Source organism: Hemitrygon akajei, chromosome 3, assembly GCF_048418815.1.
Source record: "Hemitrygon akajei chromosome 3, sHemAka1.3, whole genome shotgun sequence".
Lineage (NCBI taxonomy): Eukaryota > Metazoa > Chordata > Chondrichthyes > Myliobatiformes > Dasyatidae > Hemitrygon > Hemitrygon akajei.
Genome location: NC_133126.1, coordinates 65,811,466 through 65,838,449, shown reverse-complemented (window position 1 = coordinate 65,838,449; position 26,984 = coordinate 65,811,466). Strand labels below are relative to the sequence as shown.

The following is a 26,984-nucleotide window of genomic DNA, read 5'->3' as shown; positions in this document are numbered from 1 at the left end:
CTTGTTAACAGACAGACAGACACACTTTATTGATCCTGAGGGAAATTGGGTAGAAATGTATAAAACATGTCTGCATCAGTGTATTCTTGTATTTCTATACAATGCTACATTAGACTGTTACACATCTATTGTCAGAGAAGTACTTGCATAAATAGGTAAACCACCTTCATACGAGCAAGGACAGAAAACCGGGCAAAGTGAGTACAGTATATTTATTTATTCAGTACGTTATGGGTCAAAGTATTTGGTGAGTACATTTCTAACTCTTCTGGCTTCAGTCTCGTTGCCGTCTGTTCTGAAATTGTTAGGTTGTGTTCAAGAAAGCAATGAAATAGCGCGCTGCCATCTGATAGCGTTTTCAGAAGTCTCCAGTTACCCCGTCCACACTGATCTGCCCGAGCAGCATTTTCAAAAATATCCACCTTGGAAAGTGTTTTTGAAAAGCTCCGGTTTCAGGAGACGAAAACGCGTTTTAGTGTGGACGGAGGGTAAAAACGAAGAGAAAAAGCTTTGGTTACGGATTTATCCGGCGTAGTGTTGATGTAGCCTAAATTACATCTGCAGCTATCGTAATTGTGTGGTTGTTGGTTTCTATATTAATTGGCTTTAATATGGGAAAACTCGTAAGAATTTGCAGATATACTCATTTCTTGAAAAGGAGTAAGTTTGTTAAGTAGTTGCTGTTTAAAATTAACTAGTTTCATTTGATTACCTCTATTCATTGTTTGAAAAAAAAATTGATAATGATGTCTGTAACACAAGAACATTATGGCCATTGTGTAAAATTCTTTTGTTTTGGAATGGAGTTTCTACCACACAATCATTGGATGCATTGAAGTATACAATTTGTCCAAGTTGATAAATACTTTAGTTATTTAAGATTTATTGAATTACCTGTAGTATGACTCTGCCAAAAGTTATATGGCAAAAGGAATCTTATTCAATGCAAGCATCATTGATAGTTGACTTCCTTATCAGGAAAACAGTCAGTGCAGATCGGTAATAACATATCTTACTTGCTGACAATCAACACAGGTGCACATGCTGTAATCATGCTATCATGATTGTGTAGCTGTGTAACTGGGTACTGCTCAAATGCCATATTGTTCCCATTTTCTTCAACTCCTTGATATGCCCCTTTTGTTTCCTTTGCATGCATTGCTCACTTTACTCTTATTGCTGTGCCTTGGGATATTTTTATTATTTTCAAGACATAACCATATAAATAATGAGCATTTATGAAGTAACCGTCGTAATACTGCAATGGTTAAAGTAGCTATGGAAACTGATTGAACAAATGTTGAAAGTAAAATGGAGCTGAAAACAAAGCATAGGAGAAATGCCTATTTGCTAACAAAAATGAGAACTCAGACAATTACAGAAAATTCAGAGGAATTGAAGAAAAAGGCAATTGGGTCGAATATGAGAAAAGACTTGGCAGTAAACGTATGAAATCAAAAATTATACTGCAGGCAAAAGGAAAAATAGGACTGATCAGGAAATTTCTTCATGTAGATAAGAGGGCATAGCAGAGATAATAATGTTTTGCATCAGTCTTCAAGGAAAAATGCTGCTGCTGGGCTCAACATGGGGAATTGTGGTTAAGATAGATGGGCTTTGAATACTAATGGAAGAACTTTCTCCATCTCAATCATGTTTAACCCATTCACGAACAAGAGAAATCTGCAGATGGAAATCAAAGCAGCACACAGAAAAAGCTGAATGAACTCAGCAGGCCAGGCAGCATCTATGGAAAAGAGTAAACCATTGATGATTTGGGCCGAGACCCTTTATCAGGACTGGGGGAGAAAGGATGAGGTCAGAGTAAGAAGTTGGAGGGAGGTGAGGAAGAAATACAAGGTAGTTGGTGACAGGAGAACAGGGGGTGGGATGAAGTAAAGAGCTGGAAAGTTGATTGGTGAAAGAGATAAAGGACTGGAGAAGGGGGAATCTGATAGGAGAAAACAAAAGGCCATGGAAGAAAGTGAAGGGGGAGAAGCACCAGAGGGAGGTGAAAGGCAGGTAAGGAAATGAGGTAAGAGAGGGGAATTGGGGAATTGTGAAGGAGAGTGGGGGGTGACAATTACCAGAAGTTTGAAAAATCGATGTTCATGCCATCAGGTTGGAGGCTGCCCAGACAGAATATACTGTGTTGCTCCTTCATCCTGGCAGTAGAGGAGCCCAGGGATTGGCATATTGGAATGGGAAGTAGAATTGAAATGAGTTGCCACTGGGAGATCCCGCATTTTCTGGCAGTGTAGGTGTAGGTGCTTGGCAGTCTTCTGGTCTACATCGGGTCTTACCAATATTGAGGAGGCCACACCGCGAGCACTGGCTATGTTAGATGACCCCATTATACTCACAGCTGAAGTATTGCCTCACCTGGAAGGACTGTTCAGAGCCCTGAATGGTAGTGAGGGAGAAGGTGTAGGGGCAGTTGTGGCGCTCGTTCCGCTTGTGAGGATAAGTACCAGAAAAGAGAGCAGTGAGGAGGGACTAATGGGCACGGGAGTCCCGAACTGAGCAATCCCTGTGGAAGGCAGAAAGTTGGGGAGGGGGGAAGGGAAAGATGTGCTTGGTGGTGGGATCCCATTGGAGATGGCAGAAGTCTGTGCTGCATGTGGAGGCTAGTGGGGTGGTATGTGAGGGCAGGTGGAACCCTATCCCTGGTGGGGTGAGGGCAGACGTGTGAAATAGAAGAGATGTTGGTGAGGGCAGTGTTGATGGTGAAGGAAGGAAAGCCTCATTCTTTGAAGAAGGATAACATCTCATTAGTTCTGGAATAAAAAGCCTTATCCTGAGAGCAGATGCGGCAAAGACGGTGGAATTAAGAGAAAGGGATGGCATTTTTACAAGTGACAGGATTGGAAGAGGCATAGTCCAGGTAGCTGTGAGAATCAGTGGGTTTCTAAAAGATATCAGTAGATAAACTGTCTCTGGAGATAGAAATAGAGAAAGGGGAGGGAGGTGTCAGATCGGACCAGGTAAATTTGAGGCAGGGTGGAAGTTGGAGGCAAAGTTGATGAAGTTGACAAGCTCAGCATGAGTGCTGGAATCTGCACCAGTGATGTCGTCGATGTCGCCGAGGCAAAATTGGGGAGTGATACCAGTATAAGCTTGGAACATACTGTTCTACGTAGCCAACAAAAACGCAGGCATAGCTGGGAAAACCCATTCATCATTTTAAATATCTAATTCAGATTGCCTCCAAGTCTTCCTTCATTCTGAAGAATAAAGCCATAATTTACTCAGTTTCACCCTGATAGCTGTATTTTCTCAATTGTGGTATCTTGTAGTTATTTTTTTCCCAAATGTTCCTGGTACTTCAATTTGCTTTTTGTTTCTCTGACCTTTTTTCCAGAGTGGAGACCAGAACCATCTTTCGTAAGTACTCCTGTGGGTCAATCAGTTAATTTGCAAGTTTACCATTAAGACCTTTGAATCTTATGCCCCAAAGGAATAAAAGCCCAGTCCTTGCTTTACTGACTAGAGAATGCTACTTAACCACCTGTATTTCTGGACGCCTTTGATTTTGTGCATAACGTTCTGCATTTCTTATTATCTTGATTATATCTCCATGTACTATATGAATGCTCAGGGTATCAGTTTTATGTTGTGTTTTGTACAGGTTTTTATATTCTCATAGGTTAGATTGTTTTCTTATGTGTTTGGTTCACCTCTCCAGTGTGATATCTACAAATAATTTTGATTTTGAGCGATTTAGTTCTGTGTTAACATTATTAAAGTAGGATAAGTGACCAAAAGATTGATCAAAGAAAGAATTAAAGAAGGAAAGCATGGTAGAAGGACAGATGCACTGAAGAAAGGAATTGTGAATCTTTGGGTTTATATATTATGCAACTTGACTTTAATAGACTGCGATACCTTAATTCTTCCACAATTTGTCATGTGCAAACATAATGCAGATTTGAGAGTGAACATAGTGTCTTATTAGGAGCAGTTTTTGAAGCGTGTTCCACTAATCATAGCTGATCAGTAGCTTAATTTTGGACTGTTGTTTATACCACCTAATCCTTGAGTTCTGTTAACTTCGTATTTGTATTTAAGATTAATGATTGAAGTTTGCAGAAACCGTCTCAAACATGTACAGTCTGCCCTCCTTATTCGCAGATTCTGCATGCGCGGATTCAACCAGCCGCAGATCAGGAAAACCCAGAAGTTCTCTCTCCAGCACTTGTTGTTTGAGCATGCACTGACTATTTTTTTCTTGTCATTATTCCCTAAACAATACAGTATAGCAACTATTTACATAGCATTTACATTGTATTAGGTATTATAAGTAATCTAGAAATGACTTAAAAGTACAGGCAGTCCCCGGGTTATGAACGTGTTCCATTCCTGAGTCCGTCTTTAAGTCGGATTTGAAGTCGAAACAGGTACATCCGGTATTATTTAGCGTCAGTTAGTCAAACGTTTTTCTTAGTATATAGTACATATTTTACCTTTCTATGCATATAAAACACTTAAGAAACATATGTATTTCAATAATTAAACCACTGCGTTGCTTAGTAATAATTGTTTTCATCGGGGCCAGGCCTTTCAAATGCTCCTTTAAAATTGTTCCGATCGTTGACCGACTGTAGCCTGACGCTTTTCCAATGACAGATGGTATTTCACCTCTTTCCGATCGCTTTATTACTTGCACCTTATTTTCAATCGTGATCGTGATTATTTTCGTGAACAGAAACACTGCGGATTCAGAGTGCAGCCTCTGGGTCCCAGTGTCCACTGCATGGAGACGTTAAATAAAGTCTGGGGTTTCGCTGGGTCCTAAAGACCACCGCACAGAGACAGGTTAAATAAGGGACTTGAGCATCTGCGTTTTTTGGTATCTGTGGGGGTTCTTGGAACCAATCCCCCATGGATAAGGGGGGCTGACTGTATATAACTTATAAAAGATTAGATGCAATTTCAAAGCTATGTGCATGCATCGGTCCTTCTGTTGCACTCACTTTTTCTTTCCACTATTCTTTTAATTCCCCCTTTTATCTTGTAAATTTAACATAATTTTCTAGGTATCTCATCTTCAGTTTGTGTAGTCATGTAATGCAGTCATTTCAGCCAGTGTGTTATTCTGTACAAACCTGTGCTGTTCTCTGTTCAAGGGCAATACATCCTTTGGAAACATTGTGCTAAGAACCCCATGGTTCACCTCATATAGTCTAACCAGGGCTTAGCATGATTTTAACGTGAAAATTATTCTGGTTGATTAGTAGAAAAGCCACACTGACTTTCCATGATTTTTTATGAATGCCAAATGACATTATAAAGATATATATGTTTTCTATGGTCTCATTGGCCTCCAGTTATGTTTTCATAATTTAGAAACAACGTGTGTGATTTTGCATTTTTCTCCATTGAAATATTTTGCTCATTAATTCATTTGTTAACTCAATAAATATCGACTGTAATTAACTGCTTCCAAGTACATGACTTAAAATATCACATTTTTGGTTCACTAATAAACATGGATATGTCCTTATTAACCCTTTATCTCTACATTGTTTCCTGCTACTTGTTTCCAACCAGCTCAATAGTTTGACTGTAATATTTTGAGCTTCTCTCTCTTAAATTGCAGAAAGATGTTCAATCCTTTTTAATCTGCAAAACTGTTCCTGAATCAATAAACATTGAATCTTAATTGGGACACCTACATTGAGCTCTCGTTTTTCTTTAGGACCGTAGGATTAAAATCTCCTATCCGTTGGAATGTCATTGCTAGATGCCATTAAATTTTTAAAATTCCTTTCACTTTATTTACATTTGGTAGCTTCCATCCCATGATTCAAAATTATTTTCTTTGTAATGATTGAAATGCCATCTGATAGCAAAATTTTTTAAAAATTCTTATATTTATTCAATGCTGAATGATTTCTTGAAAAATTTTATTCTCATCTTAGGTTTGAACACTGAAGGACTGTATCGTGTCAGTGGAAACAGGACCGATCAAGATAATATTCAAAGGCAGTTTGATCAAGGTACTTTATAGCAGCATTTTATAAATTACATCAATGATTGTTTTCTTATTAACTCCATACGAGGGTTAAAAAGCCAACATGTTAGTGTCTTTCAGTGTTATAAATGTTTAGATTTTTGATACACCTGCAACCAGATGTCCAAGGGGAAAGCCAGGTAATACATTTTAAATAAACACAATTTGTTTTATTTAATTATGACTTTAATGTTGAGTCAAAAATGTAGTCTCTTTAACCTCAACTGTTATGCTTCCATAAGAAATATTTATCATTAAGTTTTTTAATATTGAGAAGTCTGAAGTAAAGAATTTGGCAATCAGCTGGTAAAGACACAGCAAAGCTACTGTGTTGGATTCCTGTGGCACAAGGTTCCAGGATCGTTGGAACCAGCATTGACGCTAGTGGAATTGGGGTTCTGAATCCACGTGGGATCGTGGAACCAGTGTTGGCAATGTTAGTGTCACCGGTATGGAGGTGCCCAGAGTCCTGACGAAGGGTCCTAGCCCAAAATGTTGACTGTTTACTCTTTTCCGTAGATGCTGCCTGGCCTGTTGAGTCTTTTGTGTGTGTTGCTTTGGACTCCCAGCATCTACAGAATTTCTCGTATTTGGAGCCTTGTGTTTCAATCCTTTTTGGGGTTCACTTTTGACTCTTACTGTTTCTGCTTTACTTGCACAGAATGTCAATATATAACTCAGTGTTATTGAACATTTCCAGTTTAAAAACAATATCCATTAGGTACTTAATATTCACAGTCCAATGGCATGGTCAGATCTAAAGAACTACTTCTACAGTGAAGGAAGATGATATATTGAAAGTTATTGAGGAGTGTTTCATGCAAACATGTTTGTTGTTTGACAAATCTGGTATGTGAAGACTCACTCTGTGTCTTTGGTAGGAAAGATTTACCTACACACTTGTGCATGGTCTCAACCCAAAACGTAGACTACCTCTTTGTGTGACCCACTGAATTCCTCCAACAGTTTGTTTTTGTTGACTAGAGACGTGCTAGATATATCTAAACCAGATAAATATCTTTCAAATAATAAAAAGCCAATTGAAGCTAAGCACTATAGATTTATTTACCTGCATGAAATATTTTTCAGTTTATGATTTTCTTGTAACTAACAAGTACACTGATGCAATTGTTCCAGCTAGATTTAAGTTAACTTACTTGAGAGCATTTTCAATCCTGAGACTTCTTAATTGGATAAATTGTTATATTGGAGTATAAAGCTTTTAAACTATGATGAACAAAAATGTCTTAATTAACATTTAATATGTAAGTTTCATTTTTAAACAGAAAAAAATCAGTCAGAGCTCTGGTAAGGATAAGTAATAAACCTGGACTAACAAATACATAATTGAATCTAACACTGTTGAACTTGAGTGACAGAAGAAAATGTAATGATTTTACAGTTCATTTTTAACTGTGTCTGTTAGTGAATGTTGGTCTGCGTAATCAAATAGTTTGTCAACAATTCCTTCCAGGCTGCAGCATAAAGGATGGCTTTAAAGGTGAACTACAAGAAGATGAAGTTCATTTGTGAGCTCTTATTGCTGGTTCAATACTGGCAATGATAACTTCATCTTTATTTATGGGATGTGATGCAAATCAGTTTAAAATGTCTCATTTAGCTGTAACTGAAGTGATTAGACATAGAGACAGTACCCTAAGTTCCCAGTTTTGTAATAAAATTTACGTGCTTCAATTAAAGAAAAGGTAAAATGATTGCAGTGCTAACTGAAGGAAACAAATGTCCTAATATGTTAGCTATTGCAAAATATTACAACTAATTTACATTTTAAAAATAAGAAAACAGGTTTGAATGGTCAAAGAGCATTCAAAGGGGAGAATTGTTTGGATTGATCAAAGTAAGGAAAAAAGATGGAATTTTAAGGAAGTACATTATCAAGTGGTTTGAAAATCACAGTGGCTGTGGCTCAGCAGGTACTGATCATTGAGTTCCCTTTAAACTCCAGGAGGTCCCTGGTTCCCATGCACCCCCTTAAACTTAACATGTTCATTGGAAAATTTATTATATTGCCATGTTACATTTTGTTTAAAAAATTGAACTAAAACTATCTTGGAATAGTCTGGAAAATCTGGCAGCCTGGCACCACTAGAATCCCTACTAAGCCCGCTTTAATGATGTTATTGCAGTTATTTCTGCAATATCACTTTGAAATTGTGAAATACCTTTAACAAGCCAAAATAGTATCATGTGAAAATCAAAAATGCTGCAAATGTTGGAAATCTAAATTAAAAACAAAGTCAGGCAGCATCTGTGGGAAGAGAAACAGAGCCAACATTTCAAGTTGAAGATCCTTCATCAGAACTAGGAAGAAGGCAAAAGAAGTTTAAGCTGTAGGAAGGGTGTGGGAGTCGGACTGTCTAGCATAAAACAAGGGTAACCATGAGAAGAAGCTTTAAACAAGGTAATCTGGCCAATGAGTAAAATGGAATAGCTACAGGGTGGGAAAATGGACAAACATGTAGAATGAGATCACACTTGGAGGGCAGCATACAAGTTTGATCGTCTTCTTTCAGCAGGTATATACAAATAGTTATCTGCATGAGGTAATGCAAGGAAATACTGCAAGTTGGTGATGAAACTAATAAGAATGTGATTAAGCTAGGATTGATATTATAGATGTTTATATCAGGGGCTTAGATAAAGTGGATGGTCACAGTGTTTTTCCCAGGATAGTGGAGTTAAAAAGACAAAAAATATAAGGTTGACAAGACAAAATTTGAAAGGGGTCTGAGAAGGCAACATTTTCCAGACACTGTAATTGGTACATAGAATAAGCTACCAGATAAAGTTGTAGAACTGAATGTAATTACAATGTTTAAAAGGCCTTTGAACAGGTTCATGGATAGAAAGGGTTTAGAGGGATATGGGCCAAATGAGGAAAATTGTCCGAGCTCAGATATGCACCTTGGTTGGAATATATATTAGGCTGCATGACACCATGAATCGCATTAGAGGCTGGTCAGGGAAATATTGTTTGAGTGAAGGGGATATCTGATGAGGAAAGGTTGAATACTTGGAAATGTTATTTATTGTAGTTCAGAAGAATAATGTGTGATACTGTTGAAACAATAAATCGCAAGGAGGCTTAATAAGTAGATACCGAGTGGATATTTGCCCTTTAGGAAGAACTAGGGGGTGCAGAATGAGGATTTCACATTTAAGACTGGATGAGGAGGAATTTCTTCTGAAGATTGGCTATCTTTGAAATTGCCTACGTAAGCAGGTGTCGGGAAAAAGTTGCATTTGGAGCTTATGGCTTTTAAAATTGAAGGGGATTGGTGGCAGGCAGGAAAGCTGAATTGAGGCCAAGATTAGATCAGCTTTAATCATGTTGATTAATCATTTTCATATTGATAATACAACCTACTTCTTCCTGTTGGTTATTAAGTCTTAAGAAATGTATTCTTCTTGCTTGAACATTGCTTGCAGATGACTGCCAGTTAACTATAATGTGCACATTAAGTATATTCTTAACTTTTGCAGAATTAAGGAAAGTGCTAGAGGTAGATACGATGCAACCAACCTTCCCTCTGTCCCTGGGCACTCAATTAAATGTGGGTCTGAGTGCCAATCAGCAATGCATTCATCATCTTAGCTGATGACTCCAGTGTTTATTTTAATAGTTTTCAATTGTTGCTCAGTATTCAAGATTGTTACTCTAGATTTGATATAGCACAAAAAGGAACACAATAAGATAAAGAACACAATAATAAAAATAGCATAATAAGCATAATAAATATGAAAGCTTGTGTACATTGTATGTCCATGAAGTGATGCTAGACACATAAATGTCTAAATTGACAGGAAATGATATAGTAGTGGTGGTGGAGGGTTTGGAGTTTTGGAGGGGCAAGTTGATAGATGGTGTTGATCAGCCTTCCTGCTTGAGGAAAATAACTGTTTCTGAGTTTGGAGGTCCTGGTGAGGATGTTATGTAGCCTCCTTCCTGATGGGAGTGGGACAGGCAGCCCATGAGTAGGATGGGTGGGATCATTAATGATGTTGCTGGCCCTTTTCTGTATATGTGTCCTTGATGGTGGGTAGGCTGATGTCAGTGATGCATTGGGCAGTTTTGACTGCCCATTGTAGAGCCTTTCTGTCCGCCACAGTGCAGCTTCCATACCAAGGAGTGATGCAGCTTGTTAGGATCTCTACTGTGCATTTGTAGAATGGCGTGAATATAGATGTACATAATTCAGCTCTTGAGCCTCCTCAGAAAGTAGAGGCACTGGTGAGCTTTCCTGATTGTGCAGAATGCTTTCAGAGACCATGAGATGTGCCCTCCCAGGAGTTTGAAACTGCTCGCTGCTGCTAATGTAAAGGAGTGTGAGCAGTGCAAGTTCTTCTGAAGTCAATAACCATCACCTTTGTCTGGTTGACATTGAGGAAGAGGTTATTTGCCTGGCACCAGGCTTTGAGCTCTTCCACCTCTTCTTTGTAGGCCATCTCATCACTGTTTGATGAGCCTTGGGTGTTTGGTCATTCAGTCATGTGTGAGCAGAGTGTACAGCAGTGGATTCAGCACACAGCCCTGGCGGGGTGGGGGGGGGGGGGTCACCTATGTTGAGGATGATTGGGAGGGGGAGGAGTGATTGTATATCCTGATTAATTGAGGTCTGTTGGTTAGGAAGTCCAACATCCAGTTGCATAGTGGTGTATTTAGATGGAGGAGTAGGAGTTATAACTAATCATTAGATTTGGAAACAATGAAAAGCTTTATGACAGTACACATTCTCAGAATGAATCAAGGTGGTCTTAATCACCATTTGTGTCTCACCATACTTTACAAAGTGGTCACAGCAGCAAAGCTTTAGGATTGTTGAGAACTTGGCCTTTGGGAAACAATTACTCTAAATTCACTTGGACCCAATTCTTGCCTGGCCTAAAAAATAGTCTGAAGATCTTTGAAATGTATCTAATGTGAAGGAATTTTTGATAAGCACACTATATAACAAAGTTAGAAGAACATAAGTTGGTGCAACTTAGTATTTTGACATGTAAATGTATCATACTGTATTTGCCTGCTTTTGCAAGTTATAAAATTAAAATGGGACCCATATCAAATGAATAATCTTGTTTTTTTTATATAAATATCCCAGTTTTCACAGCATGTGAGAGAAAATTTAAAAAAAAAAATCAAAAGCTGTGTCATGGCCATGAACAGCCCCAATTTTGTGGTAAGACTATTAAATGGACCCACTTGTATGATAATGATGAACTCTTGACCTTCTGATTTACCTTGACATGACCTTTGAGCCTTATTGTTCACCTGCACTGCACTTTCTCTAACTGTAACACTATTTATGAACTACTGCTTGCTAATGGCCCTTCTGGATGATGAGCCCGTGCCATCCAATTATACCCATGTGACCAATTTCTCTGGAGTGTGGGAGGAAACTGAAGCCCCAGAAGAAACCCACGCAGTCGTGTCCAAACTCCTTATTGACAATGGCAGAATTGAGGTGTTGCAGTAGTATTATGCTAAACACTATGCTACTGAGCCACCCAGTATTTATTGTCCTGCTATTCCCTTTCCCTTGTATTTCTTAATGTACTTGGGTTTTAAAATTATCTGTACATATGACATGGAAGACAAAATTTTTTTCACTATATCAGAGCATGTGACAATAATAAACCAATTACATATTAATTGTTGGCCACCCATCACTTTTTATGAAACCTACTTACATGCAAAGCAAGTTTTCATCCCATTGTTGTAAACAAGAGTTTAATAATAAATGTTAAAAGATGAAAATTTCAAACAGACCATCATGAAAGAGATGGAATGTCAATTGTCAAGTTGGTTATAACTGCAAATCTGCTGTTAGAATCCCAAGATTAAATTGGTAAGAATGTCATTTTAATTTTTTTTGTTTCCCATTCTGATGGCAGGGATAATTCTGATTGTCATTCTATTGTGTAGTTGAAATTGGAAATTTTGACAAATGGCAAATCAACTCGTTCTCCAGTGCATCCTCTAATCCATAATAAACAGCTTTTGTAACTCCCATTTATTATTTTCAATAACAGAATAAAACAGATTGAAACAGAATTGGATTCATAATTGGCTTACCCAGAGAAGACAGAGTGTAGTGGTCAATGGAACTAGGTGGTCTGGAGGTCTTTGACACGTGGTGTTCCGCAGGGATCCATGCTGACTACTTTGCTGTTGATATGACACAGAAATAACCTGAATAAAAATGGCTAGTATTTTTACAGAGATACAAAGATTGATCGTTTATGGATAACATAGAAAGTTGATAGAGGATACTGTAGGCTATAGGGGGCAGAAATGGCAGATTCATTTTAACCTGGCAAAATGTGAAATGTTGCACTTTGGAAGATCAAACATAGAGTCTTGAGCAAGACCCTTAACAGTATTGAACTGCAGAGGGGTTTTGGGGTCCAACCTCGTAGCTCCCTGAAAATGGCTACACCGATTGATTGGGTGGTAAAGGGAGGCATATGGCATGCTTGCCTTTATTAGTTAAGGAATTGAAATTTAGGAATTAGGAAGACCTGTTACATCTTTATGAAATTCTAGTTAGGCAGCATCAGATTTAGTTCTGTTGCTTCATTATCAGAATGATGTGCGAATGCCTTTGGAAAAGGTGCTGTAGAGGTTTATCAGGATGCTACCTGGATGAGAGGACAAGGAGAAGGTGGATGAACTTGGGTTGTTTTTTTCTGGAGAAGCGAAGACTGAGGGGAGATCTGAAAGAGGTTTATAAGATTTTGAGAGACATAAGAGTGGACACTTCAGGTATTTCAACACTGGGGGGAAAATACTAATACCAAAGGGCATGCATTTAAGGTGAAGGGGAAAGTTTAAAAACACAGTGGTGGGTGCCTGCAATGTGCTGCCTGGGTTGGCGGTGGAGCAAAATATGACAGAGGTGAAGATGAGGCTCTTGAAATGTGAGTGAAATGGAAAGAGATGGACATTGTACAGGCAAAAGGGATTAGTTTAATTGAGCATTTGATCACTAATTTAATTAATTTGGCTTAAAGATGGTGCTAGCACGACATGGTGACGTTTGCAGGCAGCAAACAAAACTAGTAACTATTCTGTTAATTACACTTTTTCCGGACTATAATCAATGCAAACTGCAGCCTGTAATTTTCCTTTGGAAGTTGTGCTTTTCAGCCGTCTGTATGACTTGGCATTTTTGCGGTATCCTGAAGGATTCAGCGAATTGGACTCTTGAGGATACAGGTACGGCTGTGGTGGCCATTGTTGGAGTGGATTTGGAGTTAGATTGAATCAGCAGGTCCCAGGTCTGAGAGCAAAAAATGAGCCGATATTTGACCAGTTTAAGTACTGAGCCAGATTAGAAAGGTTAAGGCCGATGGCGAAGGACATACCATTGTTCAGTTCACTCCGTGAGGTTTTCTTCTGAGTGCTGTACTGACTCTGCAGCTGTGGCCTGTAGCCTTCAAGCTCCTCGATCCACTCACATCAGCGCTGAATTGACCGTACCTGTGGCCTGCAGCCATCGCTCCTGGGCCTGCTGCAATGATGAGCTAACTCGGGGACTCTGGTTCATGGTTTGCATGTTACTTGTTTACTTTTTGTTGTTTGCATGATTTGTTCTTTTTCGCACATTAGATGTTTGACAGTCTTTGTTATGTGGTGTTTTTTAATGGCTTCTATTGTATTTGTTTTGTGCTTGCCAGTAAGAAGACAAATCTCAATGTTGTATATCGTATACATTGACAATAAATGTACTTTGAACAACGTTGTATTTTGAAGGGCATCTTCCTGTGCTGTACTATTTATGCTTAATTTATGCTGTTTGCATCATCTTTCTAACCATTTTCATGGTTGTTGGGTTGAATTTTACATAATTAGGAGTATATTGTATCTTTTTTGTAACATTTCAGAAATTATTTTTAAAAGTCATGAAAATATTTTGAATGTGTGAATTATCAAATTATAGCTAAACTATTTTTAATATCTTAAATTCAACTGTAGAATTATTTCAGAAACAATATGGTTAAGTAGTTGATAATTCTGTAGACCACGTGACAAAAATTTAGGTGTTAATCCATCAGTTGGTTCATTAATTATAGAAATTGCCACAATTTTAATTAAATCAAAGTTAAGTGGGTAGATTTACTTACTGAGCAGTGAAGACAAATTTAGTCGCAGTAAATCAGTTACTTCACTATTGTGATTTGCATAAAATGTGCACAAATGCACACAATTTCAATAGCCACTGTACAGTTGCCAGTCTGCATGATGTAATTAAAGCAATATTTGTCAGAGCAGGAAGCCTTTCAGAGATGTAAGTATAAGCATTAATTCTAGGAGGTACATCTTACATTTGTCATCCCTGTAAACATCAGTACAGTTTTATTCCAGTATGATTGTAATTATGTACTTGTATACCACAACACGCATCATGGTAACGTAGTAGTTAGCGTGACACTATTACAGCTCGAGCGTCGGAGTTTAGAGTTAAATTCTGGTGTCCTCATTAGGAATTTTGTGCATCCTTCCCTTGAGTGCATGTGTTTCCTCTGGGTACTCTGCTTTCCTCCCACAGCCCAAGAGGTACCTGTTAGTAGGTTAATTGGTCATTATAAATTGTCCAGTGATTAGGCTCATGTTAAATTGGTGGGGTGCTGGGCGGTGTGGCACATTGGGCCAGAAATGCCTGTTCCGCAATGTATCTCTAAATAAAAATAAACAAATTCTGTACATCTGAAGCAAAAGTCAAATTGATTTCTGATTATATTTCTTGTATCAATCCCTATCCATTATTCTGTTATTAAGCCCAAAACTTTACTTCTCTGTGTATTTTCCCTGGGAAACAAATCTCTCCTAATTATTACATAAATTTGCACCATCAAAATCCAAAGAAATTAGCTCAGTGATTTTGTGTTATGGGGTTGTTATCCACTTTGGGGTTGCATTATTGCTTGGTGATAAAATTTTAATTTTATTTTCTCTCACTTGACACGTTAACTGATTTTAAATGAGCATCGTTTGAGGATAGTGTAATATTTCAAGGGCTTAAATGGGGTTATGCTAAAAGTGTAACCTTGTGTTTTCCATTTACTACATCTTTCAATTAATAATCTAAAACTATATCATCTATCCCTCTTTGGTACCATGGTTCCTATTAAATCCATTATTTTAATCTCAGTTTAAATCATTTATTTGAGGAACTGACATGAGACTTTTGAATGCTTATATTGATTTTGAATATTGCAGTGTTTTTACTTGTATTGCTGATCTCCACCATCAGTGAGGATCGCTTTTCTGTATATTTCACTTCAACTGCTTACAGATGATGTTGCTTATATCTTAGATTCTCAGGAAATGAAAATTTATGTTCACCTTAATATTCACTGAAGAACTTTATATCTTTATTTTAAAGTTAAAATAAATATCTTGATTATGTACAAGTTGCACGTTAATGTGAAATTGTCATTTACTTATGCCATATATAATTGCATTGTATAATAACATGAGCCACTTTTCTCCCTGTTTTCTCTGCCATTTAGATCACAATATTGACCTTGTTGCAATGGATGTGACTGTTAATGCTGTGGCAGGAGCCCTTAAAGCTTTCTTTTCTGATTTGCCTGAACCACTAATTCCTTATAATTTGCATTCAGAGTTGTTGGAAGCAGCTAGTAAGTAAAGTGATAGTTTTTATTCTTTTAAGCAAATGAAGTTGACTTATTTTGAAAAATTTAACTGTTGTTCTCTGAAAGTTTCACATTTTAGTCATTGTATATACAGTCAGCCCTCCTTATCCGCGAGGGATTGGTTCCGGGATCTCCTGCAGATACAAAAATCCGTAGATGCTCAAGTCCCTTATATAAAATGGCGTAGTATTTGGACCTACGCACATCTTCCCGTATACTTTAAATCATCCCTAGATTACTTATAACACCTAATACAATGTAAATGTTATGTAAATAATTGGTATACAGGTAGTCCCTGAATTGCAAACATCCGACTTACGGACAACTCGTACTTACGAACCAAGGAAGGAGAACGTGTCCGCCATTTTAAGTCGGATCGCGACGCCGTCCACCATTTGAAGTCGTTGCTGTTGACACTGTGTTGAGTGTTTAACTTTGTATTTGGCTTAAATTGTTCTTAGTAAGATTCACCCTGACCCCGCGCCCCCCCCCCTCCCCCCATTCCAGTCGGCTGGTGACGCAGTCAGATCAGCGCTGGGCTAGAGAACGGAGGTTCCCAAGTTCAATTTAGTGACAGACCGCTCCCGTGCCGGGTTGATGTCGAGCTCGCAACTCGACCTCGTAAAAAAAACCACTGCCACCTCCAGTTTAAATTCCCACTCAGAATATTGTGGAGGATCAAATACCCAAACCCAGCACAGCCCCCACTTGTTCCATTTAAACTGTCTCAGTGCAGACCTGGGAAATTTAATGCTGTGGTCCTTAGAACCCAGCGGACCTCGGGAGCCGGTGCAGGTTGGGATGCAACGCCCGCAGTGTTTCTGTTCCATTGACAGGAAGCAATTGCGATTGAAAATAAAGTGGAAATAATAAAGCGTTTGGAAAGCGGTGAAACGCCATCAGTCATTGGAAAAGCGTTAGGCTACAGTCGGTCAACGATTGGAACAATTTTAAAGGATAAGGGATAAAGTGAGAATAATGGAGCATGTGAAAGGCCCTGCCCTGATGAAAGCTACAGTTATTACTAAGCAACGCAGTGGTTTAATTATTGGAATACATACGTTTCTTAAGTGTTTTATATGCATAGAAAGGTAAAATATGTACTATATACTAAGACAAACGTTTGACTAACTGATGCTAAATAGTACCGGATGTACTTGTTCCGACTTGCGTACAAATCCAACTTAAAGATGGACCCAGGAACGGAACTCGTATGTAACCCAGGGACTGCCTGTACTGTAATGTTTAGAGAATATTGATAAGAAAAAAAACTGTACATGTTCCTCTCGCTCATGACACAAGCGGCAAGGCAAACAATGATCAAACAACAAGTAAAACTTTTAATCATCTCTAGATTACAGAACTTATAACACCTAATACAATGGAAATGCTATGTAAATAGTTGTTACACTGTCTTGTTTAGGGAATATTGTCAAGAAAAAAACTGTACATGTTCGCTCACAAGACAAGCAGGGAACGAATGAGACGCGAGGCAAACAATGATCAAACAACGAGTAAAACTTGTAATATCTGTACAGTAGTTGTTACACTGTCTTGTTTAGGGAATGAGGCTTTGGCGGAGGCTCAGTAATACTAAAGTCAGGAACTGTGGAGGTTGAGGACTGAGGATCTTCAAGCGTTGAACGTCAAGAATTCGGAATTGCAGATGCTTTAGTTAGAAACATTGTTATAGGAAGCTGTTTCTTCTTTTTCCATGTATCATCAAACAAATCTTGCAAGGTAGCCTTTCTTTTTATGAGTTTCTTAGCTCCTCTGGGATGCCGATTCTCCCGTGATCTTTACGTTCTTGAGGCTGTAGCACTTTATGTAGCCAGCCAGCCATCCCTTACTAGCCTTAAGCTCTTTTCTCTCGCTCTCTTTAACCCCATCACAGTAGTGCTCATAGAGACTAAGAGCTTTTTCACGTATAATTTGGCCTTCAACAGGGATATGCTTCTGTGACATGTCCTCTAGCCACACATTCGGCGAGAGATAGCACTGTACTTAGCCTTTGAGGAATTTGTTTTGACCTAGTAATTGCTTTTTAAGAGCCATTTTTTCACAGAAGCAAAGTAGTGATGGAACAGGACACGAGGCAAACAATGCTCAAACAACGAGTGCTGGAAGAGCACTTACGGGTTTTCCAGATCCGCGGTTGGTTGAATTCGCGCATGTGGAACTCGCGGATAACGAGGGACGACTGTATTCGTCTTTTAAGTAGCAAGGATTTTCATTTGCCTTGTACAGGGCATCTTTTCTAGCATGTAAATTGCTTGATTCCAGTTCCAGCGTTATCAGGCAGGCAAGAAGGTTAGAATGTACCTCACAGAGTCTTATCGAGACTCTGCATATAAATTGTCTTGATGCATGAGGAATAGATTGATGGAATAAAAATGTTGCTAGGCAAGAGTTGTACAGTTGGTTGCTTATCTACTCTTTGCCCAAAAATTGAAAGCACCAATAAAATTTTATCTTAGAATTGACTGATTGCATATTTATTATATTTGCTGAAGAAGTTAGCAGTAAATGGTGAAGCTGTATAAAGATTTTTTTTAATCTTGCAGGACTGGTTGATTTGTCAGAAAAACTGAACGGGTTTAAGGAATTATTGAAAAAATTTCCTGCGGTAAATTATGAGGTTTTCAAGTATATCATTACCCATCTCAACAGGTAGGTCAAAAGTCTACTTAAGTGATCATTGAAGTTAGTTTTGTAGTATAGATGTCAGAATCAACATGCAACCCTTATAAGAATTTAACTTTCCTCTGTTTGAGAAGTAAATTGTATCCTTATCGTGGGAGCATGATAAGAATTGCAACTGTATAAGACCATAAGATATGGGAGCAGAGTTAGGCCATTTGGCCCATCGAGTCTGCTCTGCCATTTCATCGTGGCTGATCCATTTTTCCCCTCAGCCTCAATCTCCTGCCTTCTCTCCCCTTGCACCCCTTCATGTCCTGACCAATCAAGAATCTAGCAGCCTCTGCCTTAAATATACAGTACATAAAGACTTGGCCTCCACAGCTGCCTGTGGCAATGAATTCCACAAATTCACCACTCTGGCTCAAAAAATTTCTTATCTCTGTTCTAAAATTTTTTTTTGAGCGTTGACTCTCAATTTGCATAATGGTGAATGGAGTAATTATTTTGCTCTAATTGCTTGTCGACAATTTGATTGGAAAATCTTTATTATTCATTTATAATAAGACCATAAAGTGTAGCAGACATGCCATTCAGCCTATCGAGTTTTCTCCACCATTCCATCATGGCTGCTTTATTTTCCTTCTCAACCCCATTGTCCTTCCTTATCCCTGTAACTTTGACACCCTTACTACTCAAGAACCTTTCAACCTCCACTTTGAATAGACCTGATGACTTGGCCTCCACAACCATTCGTAAAGAATTCCACAGATTCATCTCTCTGGCAAAAATAAATACCTCCTCATTTCTATTCCACGTGTATGTTTTATATTCTGAGGCTGTGCCCTCTGCTCCTAGACTCCCCCCACTATTGGAAACGTCCTCTCAACATCCACTATCTGGGTCTTTCAATATTTGATGGGTTTCAGTAAGATCTCCATCCCACTGCCCCCACTGTTCTTCTAAACTCAATAATATAACAAGGAGTTCCACAGTGTTCTGGATGAATGTTTTGAACCCAACTCCATCCTTGACATGTCTGTGTTTTCCTGATGATTATAGTTATGTGCCCAAATTAGGAAGTTGGAAGGAAATATTTTGAGGTATTCTTTTCCAGTATGTAGTGGAGAATGCATACTCCATAACATTTTCAGGCTCTTTACTCCAAAGTGATGTCTTTATTCCCTCCCTACTGATCTCTCTCCTGGCACTTATACCTGCCACTGTGATGCACCTGCCTCTACACCTCCCCCCTCACCACATTCAAGGCCTGATACAGTTCTTCCAGGTGAGGCAGTGCATGCAAGTCATTGCATCTGGTGCGCCCTCCTCTACATCATTGAAACCTAATGTGGATTAGGGGAACCATTCTGTCAGCCTTTTTTTTTCCTGGCACCTGTTCCCTTCCGTTCCAATCAGATGAAGTATCTAGGTCCAAAATATTGACTGTTAATTTCCCTCCATAGATGTTGCTTGACCTACTGAGATCCTCCCACTCAGTTATTCAGCCGTGTTACTCAGTAATAAGAAAGCACCAGTTGGAAAATAGTAATGGTTTTCTAATTGTAATGTAATTATAACTTGTTTACTGCATTTCTCTGACCCCACCGCCATTATCAAATAACTGATAAAGAACTATGTGCTTTCCTCATGGATGATCTATGTAAACTACTTGTGCATATCCCATTATTGTTTAAATTCTTACTTAAAGTCCGTATTCTCAAAACAATAATATTTTTGAAATAACTAACACTAAAACTATGTGGTAAATAATCCTTTTGCTGCTGGGGTAAAAGTGAATGGTTTGTGCAGCCAAAATTAATTGGCATCTATCTTTTGCTTATGTATACGCATGCATGGTCTATAAAACATCTGGAATATCCATCCTTCATTATGAATTACCAAGTAGCACTGGGTTGCTGTAGCAACAGTAAAGAATTTTCAGTTGCATGCAAGACCTGGAACTCTCTTGAGATACATTGCCTTGGTGTAAAGAGGCAACATGAAAGATGGGAAAGGATTGATCAAATTTCTGTTCAACCCTTTGTCTGTCCAGCAATCTGTATTGTAGTTGTTGCATATTTATAATACTAACTAATTGGGCATTGCATACCTTAGTTTGAACTTGTGGATATCTGCAAATATTTAAAATTCAATTAAGGGATTTTTTTATAGATAACAAATTGATATAAGCATTTGTATGAACGTGAATCAGAAAAACCTAATTCATCTCATCTCAGTGTCTGGCAACAGGTTATATCATCTTGCATAAATTTTAAAGAGGAATTGACGCTAATAATTGGTATCCAAGCAGGATTTTGAAATATGCTATTATTCCATTGCAAGGGGAATCACGCTGTAACCTTGGGTGCCAGTGGGGAACAGCGAGTTACAGCTAATGCCTAATTCACTTATTTGGCATGCTGACATTATACTTTCACATTTGGAAAAACTGATTTTATTTATGAAATAGGAAAATGTGTGTCTATCTAATAGTTCTTAGGCTGTGAACCAGGATGTGAGTAGAGTCCAATACCTGAAATAGCAAGTATTTTTGTTGAATCACATTTCTTTCACCCTTGACTGAATCATTTGTAGTGCAGATGATTCAGTGCTGTAAAACATGCACAAAACTTTTTGACCATTTTTCCCCCCAAATCCAAAATGCAGTAATTGTTTTGGCTCCCAATGCTAAATGGATGGAAACTTCAAAAGGAGGGTATTTCTTAAACTTAATAACTCATGATTCATTCTATGCTTCACTCCATCCTTACAGAATATATTATCCCCAATCTGTCAAGTATTTTACAAATTGCCATTAGTATCTTTTTTGTGGTTTTAATTTCCACCAAAGAGAAAATCTGCACAAGAATCTTATGCTCAATCTTCAGTGAACCAATGTTACATGAAATTTTAACTGAAGACTTGGATAATTACAAAATGCGGAGGTGACTGCTCTAAACAAGTAGGTAGTAGCTTTAGAAAGTGAATTAATTTTTTAACAACAAACTGATGGAAACAAATTTGTTCCAGTACTGAAAATGAAAAGGTTTTGAATAATTTCTGTTGCTCAGATGGAAATCGTTACCTGCAGATTCAAAACAGTTTAATTTTTCTAAATTTAATTTATTGCTACATCTCAGCAGTTCAGACTCAGATCAGTCGGTAGTGTTATACACCAGGGTCCAATGAAATTAATTGTTTGGTAATAATACAATAGTAAAAAAAAAAGATCTATTTTCACCATATTTTAAATCTATACTACGAATGATTTATTGGTGATCCAAATAGTGTATCAAAACCCAAAAGAATTCAGAGCAATGTTATAAACACAGTAAAGGGCAGTTACAATGTGTGCACACTTGGCTTGATTATGATACTAAATTCAGCTTTCTGGAAAGATTGGCTTTAGATAATAATGGTATAGAACAGCAGATTTGAGGATTCCAATGATACCTTACAGCTCCAGGTAAGAAATGAAGACTGAATACAAATGTTATCCTACTTACTTTTGTCCAGAATGTCTTCCAACTGGCTTCACCCATAAGTGCAGTGGGAAATGCATTAATGCATGAACTGAATTTCCACTGCAAGTCCAGCATGATAATAGAGAGAATGTTTCCTCTACTGGGTGAGTCTAGGATCAGAGGGCACACCCTCAGAATAGAGGGATGTCCCTTTAGAACAGAGGGATTTCTTTAGCCAGAAGATGGTGTATCTGTGGAAGTCATTGCCACAGAAGGCTGTGGAAGCCAAGTCATTGGGCATATTTAAAGCATTGATTGATAGTTTCTTGATTAGTAGGGGTATCAAGGGTTACGAGGAGAGGGCAGGAGAAAAGGGTTGAGAGGGATATTAAATCAGCCATTATGGATTGGTGGAACAGACTTGATAGGCTGAATGGCCTAATTCTACTTCTTTGTCTTATGGTCTTATGGATACTAGAGGTAATGGGGACACCACATGCTGAAGCTACTTCAATGTTTACATATACTTTACATTGTAAATGGATTTATGTAGACAAGCTTCTGTTATTCCATGTTTCATTTGACAACATGGGTGCTAAATATGTACCTGTTCACCTTAGTGTTTTCAAAATTTTGTTTTATTTTCCACATCCAATATTTTTGAATAATATCTCTGCTATAGCTTCTGTAATTACTGGCTCTGATCTGTATAAAAGGACTTAAACAAGTGTTACGGAATAGTATTTATGTTTCTGTTGGCCTGTACAATTACTGGATTCAGTTATACAGTTGAGTTTAAAAAAAAAAATTGCCTTTAATATGAAATTTATTGGATCCTTTCTAAAATACCAAGGTAATTGAAATTAAGGACAATGCTTAGAAAATTAATTACGAATGTTGAATGTTTAAAACCATTACAAAGGCAAATATGATTGCTGTTGGAAACCTAAGTTTATTGTCGAGACACAAGAGACTGCAGATATTGGAATCTGGAAAACAAAAAATCTGCTTGAAGAACTTAGGTTGAAGTATTAGTTATCTATTTAATCTGAAAACTAATCTGACTTGTACTTGTGCATTTGTTATGTTGCAGAGTTAGTCAACAGAGCAAAACAAATCGGATGGTGGCAGATAATCTAGCCATTTGTTTTTGGCCTACGTTCTTGAGACCAGATGCTCTTACCAATGCTGCAGTTAATCAGTCTGCAATTGAGACGTTTATTCAACAATGCCAGTTCCTCTTTTACAATGGGGATATTGTAGAGACATTCAACCCTCCTGGGGCACCTTGTACAGGTCAGTTGGTAGAACCGTTGTTACCACTGCCATCATTGCCACCACCACCACAGCCAACACCTCAGTCGTTCCCATCGGAGATGCAAACAGATCAACTTAATGTTATATGAGCAAAATAGGAACTAATGTTATTACTATAAGACATTATTACTAAACTGGGTATTTTAAGTCCAGTTTCCAACATGTTGAAAACCTCAAAAGGTTATGCATTTGCAAGCTACAATAGCAGCATTGCTTTAAAATCAGTCCAGCATTCCTCACTTTCCAAAGGAAACAAATTTAGGTGTGCATATTAATGGGATTTCTGAAATCACTGTCTACAAAACAAACTGGCTGCAATAAATACATTCCACTTGCTGCATGAAAGAAAAGCAATCTTGAGAATTTATGTGGATTCTATAGTGGTTGTTTCCTTCACAAACTTTTTGACAGTTGTGAATAAGAGTTTATGTATACACTAAATTGTATAAAATGAAGTCAAATATATTTCTCAGCCAACAATGTTAAAAAAAACTCATCTGTTTGACTGGATTTGACTTTTTATTTGTGCTGTTTTGAAAGTCATTGTGTTCGTGTCCTTGACAAATTTGTGTGGGTGGGTAGATGGAAATACTGTCATTATAGCAGCCTCCCAACATTTGCACTGCTTCTGAAAATGTAGTTTTAAGAAAAATTGCCAGGTGCTGTGTAAAAGACATGATGTCTACTGCACCTTATGTTTACTGGTAATAGAGCTGTGGTAGTTCTTTGTTATGGGAAGAATCCACTTATTTTAATGACCAACAGCACAAGGATCAGTTCAGAAGAAAACAGAAACTGAGCGTAAAATTACTGCAGTTTTATGTCTTATTACATTTGTTTCATTTAAAGGATAAAATGTAAACGTTTTATAGTATCCTTAATTGTTGGAAAGTAATGCATGTGTTTAATTCCTGGTTGGTCTTGTACCTTATCCTACACATTTTTAGAAATACATTTCCTCTATGGGATGGAGCGGAAGAATATCTGGTGTACATAAAAGTCATTTTTCATAAGAGATTGTAAATCTTTCCATAATTTTCAATTATACAGCTTTCACATGTTGTGTTTGCAATAAAGATGGTGTATTAAATAGCTTTAAGTATGACTTTTTCTGTTAACTCATTTTAATGTGACCCTAGCAAGTAACCTGTCGAATATTGCTAACATAGCAATAAATATTTTCGGTATTGCCAATTACACACAACAGTTTATAATTTTGTCAAACTTGTATTCATATTACTACTTGTGGTACCTTCTACTGAAACTTATTTAGATTTGTTTTAGTTTTTGTGCAAACTACATATGTGGAGCAATATCTTATTTTAAAAGCACCATTTTCTTTTGAATCGGTACCTATTTGATGTAAAATGATTCTGCTTTTAGTAAACTTTTTGTTTATTTCATTGTGTTGTAAGTTTTCATAAAATCTCACTGTAAAATAAATTGGTGAGCTGAATGATGTGAACTTGGGGAAGCTAGCTGTATGAGTGCATCAATTCTACTTCAGTTCATAAACTGTCAAACATTGCAGATAATTTCCTTTCAGAAAATTATTAATCAGTTGGTACACATTCTGCTGCTAGTATTTGTTTTGTGTAGGGTTGGGTGCTAGTTAACAATGAAAATAACTCAATTGCTCTGTGTTGTTATTTGCTCAGTGGGACTGGTTTGAAAACTCTTAAGATTTTGACATCATCTGCAATGTATTATAGTAAATAAATCATTTGAGAAGCAAATCTTAAGAGTTTGTGATCCATTTTCCTTAATTGTTTTCTAACTGTAACATTGGCAAGCAAGTCTATTTCAACTCCTTGCAATGTTTAAGTAATACCAGTTCCTGGATTGCTGACAACAATGTTAATTGTCAACTCAAACAATGGAAACATCCTTTTTATTTTTGTCTGAAGAGGTATGTCTGTTACTTAAAAATACTATATTATGTTAAATCAATGCTCATTGTTGCTTCAATTTACTAATTTGGATGATATTGAATCCTGTTTTTTTATTGTAGTGGGATAAGTGAAAATAAAGAGCTGGAATTTAGCTTCATTTGAATGCTTTGTTTTAGAATCAAAGCTTACCATGAAATAATAAAGAAATATTGATTCTATGAACATGGTAAGTTTAGTGCCTTTTGGATAGATTCAATTGAATGATATAGTGGACAATAAGAGTTAGTGATATTTCTTCACAGATTGATTAAACATGTGACAGCAAATTATGACCATAAGACATAGGGGCAGAATTAGGCTATTTGGCCCATTGAGGCTGCTCCACCATTTCTTCTTCTCCTCAGCCCCACTCCCCAGTCTTCTGCCAGTAACCTTTGATGCCGTGTCCAATCAAGAACCTATCAAGCTCTGCCTTAAATACATCCAATGATCTGGCCTCCACAGCTGCCTGTAGTAACAAATTCATCACCCTCTGGCTGAAGAAATTTTTTCACATCTTTGTTTTAAATGGGCACCTCTCTATCCTGAGGCGGTGCCCTTTTGTCCTAAACTTCATCATGGGAAATATCCTTTCCACATCTACTCTGTCTACGCCTTTCAACACTCAAAAGGTTTCAATAAGATCCTTCCCTTCCCCCCTTCATCATTCTAAATTCCAGCAAGTACATGCTCATAGCCATCAAACATTCCTCATATGAAATCTCTTTCATTTCCAGAATCATCCTTGTGAACCTCCTGTGAATCCTCTCCAATGTCAGCACATTTTTTCTTAGATAAGGAACCCAAAACTGTTCACAATACACAGGGTGAGGCCTCACCAGTGCCTTATAAAGCCTCAGCATCACATCCCTGCTCTTATATTCAAGACCTCTTGAAATGAATACTAATGTTGCATTTGCCTTCCTCACCACTGACTCAACCTGCAAGTTAACCTTTAGGATGTTCTGCACAAGGACTCCCAAGTCACTTTGCATCTCAGATTTTTGAATTTTCTCCCTGTTTAGAAAATAGTCTGCATATTTATTTCTTCTACCAAAGTGCATGACCATGCAGTTTACAACATTGTATTTCATTAGCCACTTCTTGGCCATTCTCCTAATCCAAGTCCTTCTGCAGCCTACCTGTTTCCTCAACACTACCTGCCCCTCCTCCAATCTTCGTATCATCTGCAATATATGGCAACAAAGTCATCTATTCCATCATCTAAATCATTGATGTATAGCATAAAAAGAAGCGGTCCCAACACCGACCCTAGCAGAACACCACTAGTTAGTGGCAGCCCACCAGAAAAGGATACTCTTATTCCCACTCACTGCCTCCTACTAATCAGCTAATGCTCCATCCATGCCAGCAACTTTCCTGTAATACCATGGGCTCTTAATTTAGTAAGCACCCTCACGTGACGCACCTTGTCAAAGGCCTTCTTAAAGTCCAAATATACACCACTGCCTGCATCCTCTTTATCTATCCTACTTGTCATCTCTTCAAAGAATTCCAACAGGTTTGTCAGGCAAGATTTCCCTTAAGAAAATGATGCTGACTTTATACTATCTTGTCCTGTATCACCAAGTACACTATAACCTCAGCCTTAACAATTGATTCCAACATCTTCCCAACCACTGAGGTCAGGCTAACTGGTCTTATAATTTACTTTTTGCTGCCTTCCTCCTTTCTTAAAGAGTGGAGTAACATTTGCAATTTTCCAGTCCTCTGGCACCATGCCAGAGTCCAATGATTTTTGAAAGGTCATTACTAATGCCTCCTCAATTTCTACCACTATCTCTTTCAGAACCCTAGGGTGTAGTTCATCTGGTCAGGGTGTCTTATGTACCCTTCGGTTTTTCAGCTTTTTGAGCATCTTCTCCCTTGTAATAGTAACTGCACTCACTTTTCTTCCCTCAGCCTTCAATATCT

The 26,984-nt window shown here is 37.8% G+C and overlaps 1 protein-coding gene across 2 annotated transcripts in view; it reads left to right on the top strand.

Moving 5' to 3' along the window:
* The window catches only part of arhgap5 (Rho GTPase activating protein 5), a 71,232-nt gene extending 46,004 nt beyond the window's left edge, over positions 1–25,228 (top strand). For both annotated transcript variants that reach the window (XM_073040046.1, XM_073040048.1), the window contains exons 4-7: positions 5,922–5,999; positions 15,548–15,679; positions 18,259–18,364; positions 22,895–25,228. In XM_073040046.1, coding sequence (XP_072896147.1) covers positions 5,922–5,999; positions 15,548–15,679; positions 18,259–18,364; positions 22,895–23,207 — 629 coding nt within the window. In that variant the 3' untranslated portion in view covers positions 23,208–25,228. The remainder of the gene's footprint in view (positions 1–5,921; positions 6,000–15,547; positions 15,680–18,258; positions 18,365–22,894) is intronic.
* Positions 25,229–26,984: the final 1,756 nt, after the last annotated feature.